The sequence below is a fragment of the Rattus norvegicus genome, chromosome 8, assembly GCF_036323735.1.
Source record: "Rattus norvegicus strain BN/NHsdMcwi chromosome 8, GRCr8, whole genome shotgun sequence".
NCBI lineage: Eukaryota > Metazoa > Chordata > Mammalia > Rodentia > Muridae > Rattus > Rattus norvegicus.
Window position 1 is genome coordinate 93,365,824 of NC_086026.1, and position 15,337 is coordinate 93,381,160.

At 45.3% G+C, this 15,337-nt stretch overlaps 1 protein-coding gene across 4 annotated transcripts in view; it reads left to right on the forward strand.

Annotated features, from left to right (window-relative positions):
- Window positions 1-15,337, forward strand: part of Sh3bgrl2 (SH3 domain binding glutamate-rich protein like 2) — a 92,040-nt gene that overhangs the window by 24,720 nt on the left and 51,983 nt on the right. For all 4 annotated transcript variants that reach the window (XR_010054016.1, XM_039081966.2, NM_001389251.1 and 1 more), the window contains exon 2: window positions 4,886-5,071. Coding sequence is in view for 3 of the 4 variants with exons in the window: in XM_039081966.2 (XP_038937894.1) it covers window positions 4,886-5,071 (186 nt within the window). In the remaining variant the exon portion in view is untranslated. The remainder of the gene's footprint in view (window positions 1-4,885; window positions 5,072-15,337) is intronic.

The following is a 15,337-nucleotide window of genomic DNA, read 5'->3' on the forward strand; positions in this document are numbered from 1 at the left end:
GTGAAAACTGTGTGTTCATTAACAAGTATTCACTGTGTGTCTGCTGTATGTGCAAGGTACTGTGTAACGTGCTGTGGACAGAACAGGCAAAACTGCCTGTTCTTGGTGAGTTTATGTTCCCTGTGAGAGGACAGATGTGTTGACTGTGGGGGAAAACGGAGGACTTCAAAGGGAGTAGAAAGTTCTAGAATGGCTGGATAAGAAGGGCTCACTTGGGGACTGAATCAGAAATACTAATTTTTTTTAATATGGTCTTTTAGACAGTCTCATGTAATCCTAGCCAGCCTAGAATTCTCTGTCGACCAGACAAGCTTCAAACTCGCTACAGTCTCTTTCCGGCACTCAGATGCAGTGACTTACCTTATTAGGGCTTTGTTTGTCTAATGGGGAAGGTTCAGAGTGAAGCAAAGGTCGGAGTGGCAGCTGTAAGATGTCACCAGGGACCGAGGCTCCTGCTTTCCCCCTCAGAGTCCCTAGCAGATGGTGTTTGGCTCACATTTGTGAAGTGTTTTCTGTATCTCCAGGTAACCGACCGTGGTTGCTGTTAGGCAGGGAAGAAGGAAATGGGGAGGGCATCCCACTGAGTAGCCCAGGCCGGTCTTGAATGCTCCTCCCTTTTTTGCTCAGCCTCCTGCTTGCTGGGCCGGCAGACCAAGCCACGCCTAGCTGGGATTTGCCTCTAATTCCTGGGCTCGCTGCCTTCCATCTCACCAGCCAGAACTGTGTTGGGGATCACTTCCTGCTTTAAAGACTCTGGGAAAACTGTCTTCTGTAGTTGAACAAGGGCTGTCTGGAAGCAGACTTCTGTTATTAAAAGGGTGGGGTTGGCAATGGGTAAATAACCATTGTTTGCAATGGCTTCTAAGTGTATTTGAGTGAAAACACAGTGTGAGCTACATGTACCTTCCAGCTCGGATGAATTGACGCAGATGGATGGGGCCAACCACCATGGTTCCTCAATTTACCCCTCTTCTATTTGCCCAGCAATGAAAAAAAATACTACTTATAAAATTTGAATCTTGGAGAGAACAAAATTCTCTCCAGAGGATATGTCGTGAGTGCCGTTTATATTTGGATTCTAGTGTGCTGACCAGCACTTCCTGCTGTCACGGGGTGCACCCATCAGGCTGCATATTCTGTCTGGTGTCCCTGCCATTGCAAGCCGGGGGCCTCACAGCTCCACACCACCTCTGCAGCTTGTAAACAGCCAGCCAGTGTGCTGTTCCTCATCTTCCTTCCTGCAGCCAGAGCCACAGACATCCTCTGGGACATTTGGTTTGATTAGATTTCCCCTACCCTGAATATCTAGTTGATTGACTGAGCAGTGTTGGCTAATCTTCTACAACCTTCCACCCCCTCATGTCTTTTTTCCTGTTACTAAAGGAACCCGGAGTCAATGACAAAATAGCTTTCTTCCTATTAGTAGGGGGAACTTTACTGTCCCCTCAGGCAGTTCTCTATGAGATTCCACTCTGTCCTTGACGTTTTGAATAGTCACACATTGGTAATGTCTAGAAGGCTGTAGAGTGAAGCCCTGGCTCCCCCTTTCCTCACTCACCAGCTCCTCCCTTGTCCCTCGCTTTGTCCTCAGTCTCCCAGCACCTCCTGCTAGTTTCTTACATGACCTTCAAGAGTTTTCCTTTTCAGTAGAACAGGTATGTTCCCAGTTTTCTTCATTGCTTTTCTAAAAAAAGAGCCAGGTCTACACACTTTTTAAACCTGCTGATCAGTCTTGTAGATTTTTCCAGAATGGTGTTAACAGTTCACAAGAGGGCTGCTTCTGCTTCTGCTCCTGCGTTGTTCTTAAGCTGGACAGTGCTAAAACTCTCCCTGAAGCACAGACCTGGCTGTGCCTCTTTTTGAAATACAGATCACCTCTGTGCTGAATAGTTTTATTTCAGCTTGACACAAGCTAGAGTCATCTGAGAGCAGAGAGCCTCAGTTGAGAAAATACCTCCATTAGATCAGGCTGGCAAGTCTGTATGACATTTTTTAAAAGTAGTGATTGATGGAGAAAGGGCCCAGTCTGTTGTGGGTGGGGCCACCCCTGGGCTGGTGGTCCTGGGTTCTATAGGAAAGCATGGTGAACAAGCCAGGTAAACAGCACCCTTCCATGGCTTCTTCATCAACCCTTGCCTTCAGGTTCCTGTCCTGACTGAGTTCCTCTCCCCACTGCGTTTCATGAGACTGTTTTATAGAACTGTGAGTGGAATATACCCTTTTCTCCCCAAGTTGCTTTTGTGTTCCTCACTGTAATAGTAACCATAACCAAGGCCATCTCTCATACCTTTACTCTGTGTAGTAATCCGTCAATCATCGCTGTTGTCTGGGACCTATCTCTTCATTTCTGAGCATTGTCGGTGTTAATGTCTTTGAATTTTAGTATTCTGAGTCATTTCACACAGCTTTGAGGTCTTGGCCATAAGGAGGAAGGATGTTGAAATCCAGACACTCATGAGAACACTGAGTATGGTCCTGTGGACTGCTGTGGCCTTGGTGAAAACAGGTTAGCACTGGCCCATTAGGAGCCTGAAAAATATCTGTGCAGTTTGACAATTGAGTTTCACTCATAATGCCTATTGTGGTAGCACATGCCAGTCAGATGTGTCGAAGGGGCAGAGGCAGGGGGATCACAAGTCTCACTTGTAGGACTTTTACCTGGAGTGGTATTGGGACATATACTGGGAACATTTATAAAGATGCTATTGTGGACTAGCTGTGACCCCTCAAGTGTTTGTTTAAATCTGGTGTCTAATACGGAATTGGGAGGTGAGGAATGATGTTAGTGCCCTCAAGGATGAGGCCCTAGGGAGCTGCCTTGTCTCTTCTACCAAGTGGGGTTGTCGAGAAGGGTTGCTTCCATCCATGACCTGGGAAGTGGGCACTGGCTGGATACCTATCTACTAACACTTTGATCCTGGGCTTCTCAGCTTCCAGAATGAGGAGGAGCAGGCTTACTGTGTCACAAGTCACCCAGTCTGTGGTGCTTCACTCCAGCTACCCTGCAGACTGAGACAGCAGTTCGTTTTCTCATCCCATGGTGCTGTTCTAGTAGCATAAGTTCCAAGTGCACCAAGTAACCAACAAGATAATGTGCTGCATGTGTTACCTGTACGAAATGTAAGAGGCCGCAACTCATAAACGCACAGTAGTCTCCAGCCAGGGTGCTCCAGGCAGCGTTGGTAGGCCCTGAGTGTTGTAGTGGCCTTCACAGCATGCTGAGAACACTGTGTCCAGAACCTAGGATGCAGTGACATCATGCCATACCTCATGGATGAAGACTGCCACCTCAGGCTCATTATATGTCGAGTTTTGAGTTAATAGTTGACCTATTATGAATTCAAGACCCGTTACCGGTTTTTGCCACCCCTATCCCTGACAGTTATGAAGGTTAGGGCAGTTTTAAGAAGCTGAGCTGTGTCCCCGCTCCGCTGGATTTCGTTATGTGTTGCTGCCTGGGTTAGTAGGACTGTAGGCCACTGCTTTATGATCTCAAAATTCGGGGCTTTTTATGGTCAGGAAATGGTTCATGAAAGACCTGCCCAGAAGTGTGCATGGTTAGTCCCTCAGAGCAGAGGGAGGATAACAAAAGAAGGATATAAGCGGGAGAATGGCATTGAGTGTTTTAACAGCATACCGGCTGGCTGTCAGACCTTGATCAAACACTGGGGAACCACTCTTGACCTTGGCTTTCTTAACTGTAAGACAGAAGCAGTAAAACCACTTTCTTAGTTTTCAAGCTGAGTGAGTAATTTTTACACCCTCAGGTTAAAGTTTCAAAACAATATAATCACATTCCTGAAATTATGTATCCCATGTGAGGGCAGTCATCTTTTCCAGAAATGAAAGATGGCTTCATTATCTATTTGGATTTATAACACCACACAATAATTCTCAGATTCGTGTACGTAAGCTTATCAGTGTGCTGTTTTGGCAGCATTTCATCTGTGTCTGGATAGCTGCCCCATCCTGTTAGTCATTCATGGACCCAGTGATCAGAGTCACATGCTATTGGTGGTTTCTAAGGGGATCTGGGGGTGGAGGTGGAGGAAATCTGTGTGAGAATTTGTTCCTCAGGCTTTGGGCTGTTTGTTCATTCCTTCCCTTTTTTTACGAATGCCTCTTCTTCGGTCACTTAGAAAGGACAGCCATGTTTTGTGTGTCATATGCTTAAGCCATGTTTTGTGTGTCATATTCTTAAGACATGTTTAACATTGAATATGGCTTCCCACATTTGAGGACATGTTGATGCAGCTGACACACTGAGGAGCACACCTGACCCCTAGTGACTGGGGAGGGAACCATGGAGGGTCAGAGGACTGCAAAGGGTTAAGACAGAGTTGGCTGAAAGATGTTTGTGGCTTAGTCTCTCGCAGAAGTGAGGAGTGAGTAGTGTTTCCTCTTGTGAACTGATGAAGGAATTATTTCCTGGTCATGAGTGTAGCTGTGGCATATCCAAGAGGAATGGTCATGAGTGGTAGCTGTGGCATATCCAAGAGGAATAACAGGGCTCTGCTTTCATTGGTCACCGAAGTGCCCACCATAGATGGGCTATGCATGGCTTGCAGTGATCGTACAAGTGATCCTGCCCGCCATTGCATGATTTTAAATGTCAGCCTTCAGCAGGGTGGGACATGGGGAGTGGCTGTCTCCCCTTCCTTTTCCCTCCTCCTCTGTCCTTGCAGGCATCAGGGTTGGGCCTCAGCCTCCTGGGATGTCTGGGTGTGGGAGTCTACTGCACTAGAACTGGCTCAGTCCCGGCCTAGACAGACGGTGAGGGGCAGTGTGCATATCCCTCCCACCATGGGCAATCTAGATAGGCTGGTCTGCAGATGCGTGCTGACTGTGTCAGGTAAGCATTTCTCTTTGTTTATCTTTTCTCTAGATCAAGAAGAAGCAGCAGGATGTGGTTAGATTTCTGGAAGCCAACAAGATAGAGTTCGAGGAGGTGGACATCACCATGTCGGAGGAACAGAGGCAGTGGATGTACAAAAACATTCCCCCTGAGAAGAAGCCTGCGCAGGGCAACCCTCTGCCTCCTCAGATATTCAATGGGGATCGATACTGTGGAGTAAGTGGCTGCACCGTTCCCATACTCTTCCCCTTGTTTCCCATAATGCTATGGGTGTGTAACCCACGGTACATTTGGATCCTTTACAGTAAAAGCAGTAGCTTCGTGCAGCACCCGTACAAGGTTGTAGGGCTAGCAGAGTGGAGCTCAGTGCAGTGACAAATGCAGCATCACAGACAGGGAGGGGCTGTTCGAGAATTGTGTGGTGTGTAATAGAGTTCAGGGGTGTCTGTCAGTCTTCCATCCTGTCCCTCTCTCTGCTTTGAAAGGGAAGTGGAGAGCAAAGGTTTGTTTTGTTCTGACTTTTCAAGCGTGTCTCTTCAGTAAAACATTTGGGGGCCAGACTGAAGAGGTAATTATTCTTGAATCATTATTCCCCACTGATAGCTGATTAGAAAACAGAATTCATATTCAAGAAAGATTACCAACAGAGGGATTGCTGTGAATATCTAAGATCTGCTTTGGTGCCTTCCTGCTGGGTGGTGTATGAGAAAGTGAAGTCGGTGCCTAGTTATCCACCTAGCTTATTTCCTAGGTTAGAAAACAAAATCTCCCTGCTGAGAAGGTCGGGATTTGACTTTTACCACAGCTTTAAGTGCCACACACGAGTGTTTATTTTGGGACTGCAGTCCTTTTAAAGAGCGACAGTGCAGAGAGTCACAGAGAGTCACTGTAGGTGGCTAGGTTGTCATCAGGGTGGAGAAGGGGTAATGGTATGTTTGGTGGCTGTAGAGGCAGAGAAGAGAATGAGAAGTCAGTCAGTAAGGCTGAGAACCACCTCGTCCTGCAGCCATGACACTTGTCTGCCTCGTGTTGTTCATGGCACCTTCAAGTTTCCTATCGACGTAAGCCTCAGTTCTGTGATCCTGAAACCCACTACGTCCTCTTGCCCACCTCCCAAGTGGTGGGTGTGTGCACTGCCACTCTGAGCTTTCCAAGTTTGTTCCCTCATCTGCAGGTGCACCACCTCAGGGCCACACCCAGCTCTAGTTTTCGGCTCTTTGAGCAAGAGTTGTGACTGCCCCCAAAGCTTTTCTTAACTAAGCCATCACATGAAGATAAAGGCCAGGGGTTGTCGTTAGAGCATCACGTGTTCGTACTTTATTAGAGAGGTGTGTAGAAACAACAGGCACGTACCATTCATGATGGCCGGTGCCGATGGTCTGCTCGGCTAAATGACTAGAGTGAGGGACAAGTAGAAATGCGTGTAAACTGCAGTTCAAATAAAGCTACTGGGATTGGGTTGACTCAAAAGGAATTGCATGTTAGGGCATAAATTTTAAGTCACTGTGACTAGGCTCAAGTATCTTTATTAATCAAAATTAAAACCACCGCAATTGACTTGTTTTTGCCAATAAGATATGTTTACTTCCTTCTATAGTGTAAAAACTCTGTGCCTCAGGATTTAATGAATTCTCAGAAAACCTCCCTTATCCTGCTGTCCCTGTAAAAAAGTCATCACGAGCCTTGAAGAAATGAGAATCAAGTTAACAGGATGGTTGAGGCCGAGCTCCAGAGCCCAGTAGCTCCTGAAGCATTGGTTGTGTGACAGGTGGCAGGGCATTGCTGGGGGAATTGGGTCCTTTCTGTGGACAGTGTGGGGAAGCCTTGCAGCTTCCTGTGCATCTCAACCATTTGAGGAGCTACCTTGCAGGTGGAAGGGTCCCACCATACTCTATTGGGGTGGGTCAGCTGGGCAGAGACCACCGGTGACCTGGGGGCTTCTCAGTCCAAATGCTAAGCTGGCTGCCACCAACTGTCAATCACACATCACAGTCCAGCCGAGAAATGGTTTGTTGTTATTTCTAGAATTAAGAGAGGACAGTGGTTAAAAAAAATGACAACCCCCCCTCTCTCTTTTATTGATCAGTTCATAAGGCACCCACTAAGCAAGCTTTTTCACTTTTCAATTAGCTTCAGTGCCAAATGGCCACCATTTGGTCCACACTGACCTTCTATCTGTGATGGTAAGAGGATTAGCTTTAGCAGTCGCTCTCAACTGGTCATTGTCAACTCCTGTGGCCACCATATGCTCCTCATCTTCAAGGTCTCCTTTGCGAAGTTCATTGAAACATTGCCTAACTGTATGTTCGTGAGCAGTTCCCAGACAAATGTGTTCTTGTGTTCAGAGTCGTCTCTACTTCTCAGCCATCCATTTTTGAACTCACATAAGAAATCCCCTAAATTTGCTTTTTGTCTAACATCATTTCCATATTATATAATACATGTAAAATAGACATGTGGTAATAAATCATTAGCAAAGGAAGGAAGAGAGAAATGGGTGTTAAAGTTATATATAACATAACCACATTTATTTTAAAATGTCCTCAAATATTGGATGAGAAATTGCAGCAGTGGAAAACTGCAGTGATTTTCGCACCAACGTAATAAATATGTCAGAAAGACTGACACGAAAGCCAGTGGCTCTTTCTCCCTGGGACATGGATGGTATGAGATGGCCTTTGTTTTGTTTGTCTCTAGGTGTAGAATCTTGGTGGGAAAGAACTGTGACTGCTTCATTCTCGTCTGGGCCAGGGACGGAACGCAGATGTCAAATGCCGTCTCTGTGGTCCTGTGGGTGTTTGTCAGTTTCTGCTGTGAAGAATTGGAAGGTTGTAGCACACTGTGCATTCCAGAATGAAGTATCTTCTAAAGTTCCTTGGGGAGTGCCCAGGAAGTTGTGCGAACACTTTGTACGTGCCCTTCTGGTGCTTCCTTGAAACGATCCTCCTTGCCAGTCTTCTGAGTGCCCATTAATTTGGATATTGGACTTTAAGACTGATTTTGTCCCATTTTATGTTTTCCTCCATTGCCTGCCTCCTTGACTTTTTGTTTTCTGGGGAGGTCTCTTTAATTTGTGTCTTAATCTTTATAGGGTATATTATGTCACAGACACACACCCTGCTTCTTGTTCTGTTTCTTTCCCTCTTAAGTGTTTTGTTTTATGGTATGATGCAAGGTCATTACTCAGTGAGGATACTCAATGTAATTTCTTTGAAGTTCTCTTCTGTAGCAACTTTTGTCCTCACCCACACTGATCTTTCCTCTGCCCCTCCCCCTCCACTCACCCCTTCCTCTCTCCTATTTTTCTTCCCCCTTCCCCTTTCCCTACTTTCCCTGACTTTTTCTCTTCTTTTTCGTCTCTTCCTCTTTCCTGTATTGGTGCTGGGATTGATCTGAGGGTACTGTACCTCCTGGGTCAGTAACTGAGGTACACCCGGCCCCAGATTGTTTGGCTGGCTTTTTCCCCCAATGCGTAGTCAAGTACAAACCTTTCTGTTCATGGATAGAAAGCTGCACATGTGTCTTCATGTGACCGCAGCTTCTGGGCATAGTGATGTAGAATGACCAGGCAGCCTGTAAGCCTACTTCTGTGGGTTCTGTGCAGCCAGAATGAGCTCTCAGTCTCTTGTTTTGGGAGCATCATCCTGCCCACAATGCTTTAGCACTGGCAGAGTGAAGGAGTGGGAAGGCCTTCGTCATGCATTTTACATCACATCTCTTTCTACCCACGCTCTTCAGTGTCCACACTGTAAAGCCTTTGCTTGCAGAAGACAGGTCTGCTGATTATACCTCCAAACTCCTTAGAGGAGAGCGAGGCACCTTGGGAGCTGGAGGCCGGTTATATAGTCTTCCCATCTCTGCAGCCCGGGCCCTCCACCGTAACCAGGGTATCCATTGACTGTGGCCTCCACTCTGTAGTTCACTTCTTATGTTGCTGTCATTGCTGTTCTGCTCGGTAACACCTGCCACCTCCTCCCCATTCACTGACCCCTGGTGTTGGGGTTTAGGCTGTTGATGCTTCAAACAGTGTCAGAATGAGCTTCTGTGTCTGTTTGTTTGTGTCTTTTTTTTGGTTAGGCTTTTTTTTTTAAAGACAGGGTTTCTCTATATAGTCCTGGCTATTCTCTAACTTGCTCTGTAGACCAGGCTAGCCTCAAACTAACAGAGATAACTTCTGCTTCTACCTCCTAGGTGCTAGGATTAAAGGCATGCCCTACCTTGGCTCTCTTTCTAGTTTTTTTTTTTTTTTTCTTTTTTTCTTTTTTTCGGAGCTGGGAACCGAACCCAGGGCCTTGCGCTTGCTAGGCAAGCGCTCTACCACTGAGCTAAATCCCCAATCCCTCTAGTTTTAATCTCCCTGTGTTGTGACCTTTTGAGAGAAAGGTACTAGAGACATAGATGCTTCTGTCTCGGTAGAGCAATCTGTAAAGGGTTTGAATCAAGTGAATCAAAGACTGTAATGTTGTAAAATGGGTTAATTTTATTCTTCTTTGTACTTCTTTCTGCCCTCTAAGCCTTTCTGTTCATTTGCTCCACAGAGTGTGTGGCACTTCTTCAGACTGTGTAGGACTTGGCTCTCGTATTGATTAAACTGTGGGATCAATGGCTACTCCTCTGCCTCAGCAGCAAAAGTCCCAGCTGGAGGTGGCAGCTGCCGCCTGGTGTCCTGTCCTCCTTCTGCTAGGACAGGACTGTTAAAGGTGACGTCCAATAATGATGCCCTTCCCAGAGCATCAGCAGAGCAGTAACAGTAGGTGCCATTGCCCTGCCTTCCTTTGTGCACCGTACTTCCCAGCAGTGGTGAACGTGGGTCTCACTTGATTGGCTAATTTGTGGATGCTGTTATGTTGCAAGTGACAGGATTCAAACAGTCTGCACAGTGTTCTGTACAGGATTCCCTAGAAACGTCTCACTTGCTTTTAAGTGGATGAGCCCTAGAGTAAGCACCTGCTAAGCTCCCTGGTGACTAGTGTGGACATGTGACTCCCTTCTGTTTAGGATGTGGTTGTCCTGTCTGGGAGTTCCTTTCTGCTTGAACGAACTCCCATGACAGTCAGTTCCTCCCTCCCTGGAATTGAGGGAATGATGGAGAAACATGGGTGCTGCTGAAGGCTCATTGTAATAGTGCCTGTGCCTGAGGGACAGGGGCCCACTTAGCTGGGGCTTTGAGAACTGACCGCAGGGTATGGCCTGAAGGAGTTCTTGCCTGCTGGGCAACAAGATTTCCTCCTGTTTTGTTTTTTGTTTTTTTGGTTTTTTTTTTTTTGGTTTTTTTCGGAGCTAGGGACCGAACCCAGGGCCTTGCGCTTCCTAGGTAAGCGCTCTACCACTGAGCTAAATCCCCAGCCTTCCTCCTGTTTTTTAAACTCTTTGTCCAGCTGTGATGATCTCTTTCTCACCTGGTGGTACACCTCCATAAATTCCTTCCAGCAGCCAGACGTCTTGTCAAGTATTACTCCAAACCTGTGTAATTGCCAGCCGGCTAACCCCACCGTGCTTGATGCACTGCGCATCTGTGTGAGGTAGGGATCTGGTGATGGAGCCTGGTCCTCCTGAACCCCCAACACCGAGGCCCTTTGACACGTTTCAATGCCTGATTTGGATTCTGCACAGCTTAGCTCTGGAGTTTGAGGTTTTAAGCCTTTTTCTCTCTCTGAGCTGATGTGTGTGGAATGTACTAACCATGTGCATGCCTCTCCACAGAAGGAAAACATCCTCCCTCGTTCGTCTCCTTCCTCCCTGTTAGTACACAGGTGGTTTGGATCATCACATATGTTTATTTCTTGTTAAAACAAACTTTTTTGTATAGTGAAACACATAAAATTTACCGCCTCAGCCATTTTAGGGTATGCAGTCTGTTATTGAATTTACTCGCATTGTTCTGAAATTGACCCTGGAGCATTGTGCCTTGCAGAGTTGGAATTTTCAGAAATTGGGCAGCAGCTCCTCTTTGCACCCTCCTCTAGGCTCCCATAACTACCGTTCTTTTATATCTAGGAATTGACTATGTTATAAAACCCATGTGCATGGGATCTCGTGGTATTTGTCTTCATCTGATGGCTTCTTTCATTTAGCTGGTGTTCATGCGTGTTGTGCTATTCTGTCTAAAGACTGCATAGCATTCCATTATGTTTCTGTCCTGGCGTTGTTTATTCATTCATCCATCATTAGTCTTTGGGTTGCTTTTATTCTGTCGTTTTGAATAGTACTGCTGTAAGCACTGGCATGCAGATACTCTTATGATTCTGCCTTCAGCTGCCTTGCTTTATAACTAGAAATGGGGTTGCTAGATTACATGGTAGCTTTGGGTTTATTTAGCTGTCTGTCTGTCTAGGGAAATAGCCAAGGACTCATTTCCTTCCTGTTACCAACAGTGCCAGGAAGTTCCTTCCAGCTTTCAATATTCTTACCAACATGTCTTACTCTTCATGTGTATGTGTCTTTTAATAAGAGCATTCCCATGGGTATGAGGTGATCCTCACTGTGGATTTGATTTGTATAATGGATAAGTAATTTGCTGACTGGTGATGTTGTCTGCTGTCTACTTGCAGGCTTTCTTTTGAGGAGTATCTGTTCAATGCCTTTCCCCTCTTTCAGTCATTACTAGGTTTTGCTGTATTCATTATTTGTTCTGGGTATGATCCTTCAGGAGTGTCTGGTCTGCTGGTGTTTTTCTTTGCTAGTTCATGTTATTGATTGTGCTTTTCAGTGAATGGAAGTGTCCCAGTTTGATGGACCAGTTGTCTGTTTCTGCATCTGTCATCTGTACATACCCATAGCTCCTCCAGTTCTGGGTTATTGATTTTTATAGCTTTTAATCTTCTAAGCTAATTTTCATCTGTACCAGAAGGATGGGGTCCTTTATTTTTGTTGCACAAGGACATCCTGTCCTTCCAGTACTATTTATTTAGGAAACTGTCCTTTCCCTACCGAGTCACATGTGTCATCATTAGAGCATGTATTTATGGTTTCTTTTGGGCCTCCCTGTTTTGCGTCACTGGTTAATATATTTTTCTTTCCATAAATGACATTCTGTTTTGATTACCATAACTTTGCAAAATAATTTGTTCAGAAAGTATCTTTTTCTAAATGGGTTGACTATTTGGACTCCTTTCATATTCCTTGAAATTTGAGGGCTTTTTATTTTTTCTGTTTCTAGGAAGAAAAAAAATACTTTTGTAATTTTAGTAGGATTTTACTCCGTTTGCAGTTCCCAATGGGTAGTAGTTACAGCTTAACAAAATTAAGTGATCCAGGTGTGAACATAGAATTTTAGTTATTGTGTCTGATTGTTTCCACCACATATTATAATTCTCAGTGTACAAGTCTTCATCTTCCAGGCTAGGTGCATGAGGAAATACTGTATACTTCTGAAGTTGCTCTTAGCCTTCTTTTCCAGCCCTCCATTTTTTCTTTTCTTTTGTATATTTTTTTTCTTTTTTTACCGCTATGAACAGATACCACAACCAAGGCAACTCTTTTCATTTTTTATAGATTTATTTATTTATTATATGAGTACACTGTAGCTGTCTTCAGACACACCAGAGGAGGACATCGGATCTCATTACAGATGGCTGTGAGCCACCATGTGATTGCTGGGATTTGAACTCAGGACCTCTGGAAGAGCAGTCAGTGCTCTTAACCTCTGAGCCATCTCTCTAGCCCCACCCCATTCCCCCCTCCATTTTTCTTGTATAGAAATATGGATGGTTGCCAGTGTGTACAAATGGAGCCAACCTGTTCTGTGTACAAATAACTGGCTCTTCCTCTGAGCAAATGCAGCAGACTATGCCTGTCGATGTACAAGTGCAGCCGACTGTTCTTGTGCACAAATGCAGCCGATTTTATACACAAGTGCAGCTAACTGTTCCTGTGTACAAATGCAGATGACTGTTAGTGTGTAGAAATACAGCTCAACCTTGCTGAATTCATTTTTTCCCCCTTTTTAGAAAACTAGCACTTAGAAATTCATTCAGGATTAAGTTCATAGTAATCGGTTTATGGCTAACCGTCAAGGAATGAGACTTGTTAGCATTCAGGAGTCAAGACATACTCCTGAGCGTCTGGATTCGTCAGAGTCCGGCTGCAGATGCCCTTGCTCCTCAGGCATGTGTTGACCAGGAGAATGTGGAGTGGATGTGAAATACTGCTAGTTACTCAAGAGTTAAGTCCTTTATTCATGTCAGATCTTAATGACAAAGGACAGGCTGCTTGAGATACAGACAAATGCCTTCCCATTAGACAGGTTAAACGTTATTTTTTCTTTTTATTATTTATTTATTATTTTATTTACTTACATTCTAGTCGTTGCTCCCCTCCAATCCCCCCTCCCACAGTTCCTCACTACCATTTCTCCTCCCCCTTGCCTCTGAGAGGGTGCCCTCCCCCATTAATGTTTGAAAATTGTTGGCTGTGTTTTTACATGTTATAGATGGTATTTATAATGTTAAATATATTCATAAACGTTGGGCACATTGCTAGCCAATCAGGGATGATAAGCTATTGCCCAGTTTGTTTCAGTGACTTGGGGCCCAGAGTGGCCTCCTTCCCACCGTTACCTGTGGTTGGTTGAGCCTCGCTGGGTTACTGTCCAGTGGTGGGCAGGGTATTAGCCCTAACCCCCTTCTTCCTATAAAAGAAGGTGAGCCTACAGTGACCACAGTGGAGCACACCTATGTACAGCCCCCGTGGTTCTCAAGCACAATGTCTCTGCAAGACCAGGTTGCATTTCCCTTTTATAAAGCTCAAAGCCACATGCACTAAAAGCAAGCTGACCAAACCTGCTTGTAAACTTTTACAGCGAAACCCATTAAAATCGCCACCGTGAGAAGCTCACCTGTCTCACACATTTTCCTGGCAAACTTCATCCTGTTTTAAAGTCCTGCAGTATTTCAGCACCGTCTGTGAAAGACAAGTTGTCTAGCTGAGGAGGGTCTTCTCCGTGAGCTGCTTGGCTGCACATGTTCGAGTGTGGCACCCTCCCACATTTAGTCAGGGACCGTGGGGGAGCAGGGCTGGTTTTGATTCTCACTGCTGCCCATCCCTCAGCAGCCGCTATTGGTATTCCTTGCAGCCTTCTATTTTCTTACCATGGTTTTTATTCTGCTTTCTATAAATGTTTAATCTCCCATTTTCACCTCACCGAGATGTTTGCCTCAAACCCGGGCAGTGATGAGTCGCTGGGATGTGACTGTCACGAAGATGCTGAATCGCGCTGCGCCTACAGCCTCCATCCCGAAAGTTTGAGGCCACCGGTGTTGGCAGGCATCAGAGCTCGTGTCCAGACAGGCAGTTTCCTTTCTAGTCACATAATTCTTGTGAGCCATCTGCAACTACATCAGGGAAGAAAGTAGAACTGAACAACAGTACGGTCACATTAACGTCTGTATCAAGACTTCAAAGCCTGCTTATGAGAGGATCAGAAATGAAAGGTCCTTCCTGCCCCTCCTCCCCTACAGGCTCCCTCCAGGGCAGAGCCTAGATGCCACCTCCACAGAGGCCTTGCCTCCCGTCCTCTGCTCTTCCCTTCTGTGCTTCATACACTCATCTAGATCCTTTGATTTTAAGGTTTGGATGGTATTTTCCTTTTTCTTTGAAAGAGAGGGGAATTGGCCTTCTTACGGTTTCTCATTCCTTCCCCATTTTGATACGTAAACACACATTTGTGCGTGCGGCTGCTGAAGTTGGTTACACGCTCTCCTGGAGCTATAGCTGTGTGTACGTGTGTCTTAGATTGATGCAGTTCTGTAAATACTGATTTACAAAGCTGTTTAGCAGTGTGTACAGCCACAGGGAAGGACATAGAGTCCTAAGTCCTCGAAGTTTACAGAGAATGACACAAATGTCAGGATCAAGGAATTCTCATAATAACACTGAGCAAAACCTCTCCAGCTTTGGCGAAGATTCCAGGAAGGTAGTTTTTCTTGTATTTCTTTTTTTTTTTTTTTTTGGTTCTTTTTTTCGGAGCTGGGGACCGAACCCAGGGCCTTGTGCTTCCTAGGCAAGCACTCTACCACTGAGCTAAATCCCCAACCCTCTTGTATTTCTTTTATTGCTTAGACTTCTGTCTGAAAAATATTCCCATAGCATGGTACACGATCCTGTAAGCATTCTAATTGTCTTTTTTTTAACTTTCATTTCTACTGAATAATTACATTGGCCACAGAATTCTAGATTTAAAACTATATTCTACCAGGACAGGCAACTTCATTTTCTGTATTTCCTGCTCCGGTTAGAAGAACCCACGTGTGTGGCAGCAGATTCTTAGGTTGGTCTGCCTCTCTCGGAGACTTTCAGGTTTGTGTCTTTGTTTGATTCTTTTTTTTTTTCTCTCTCTCTCTCTCTTGACCTGAGGTGTTCTTGTCTGCTGAGCTAGCTTCCTTAGCTTCACTTATTTCTGTCTCTGGAAGCTTTTCCCTTGAGGTGTTTTGCTTGTTTGTTTCCTGAGATGTGGAATCTGCTGCCTGAGAACCAGTGCTGAGC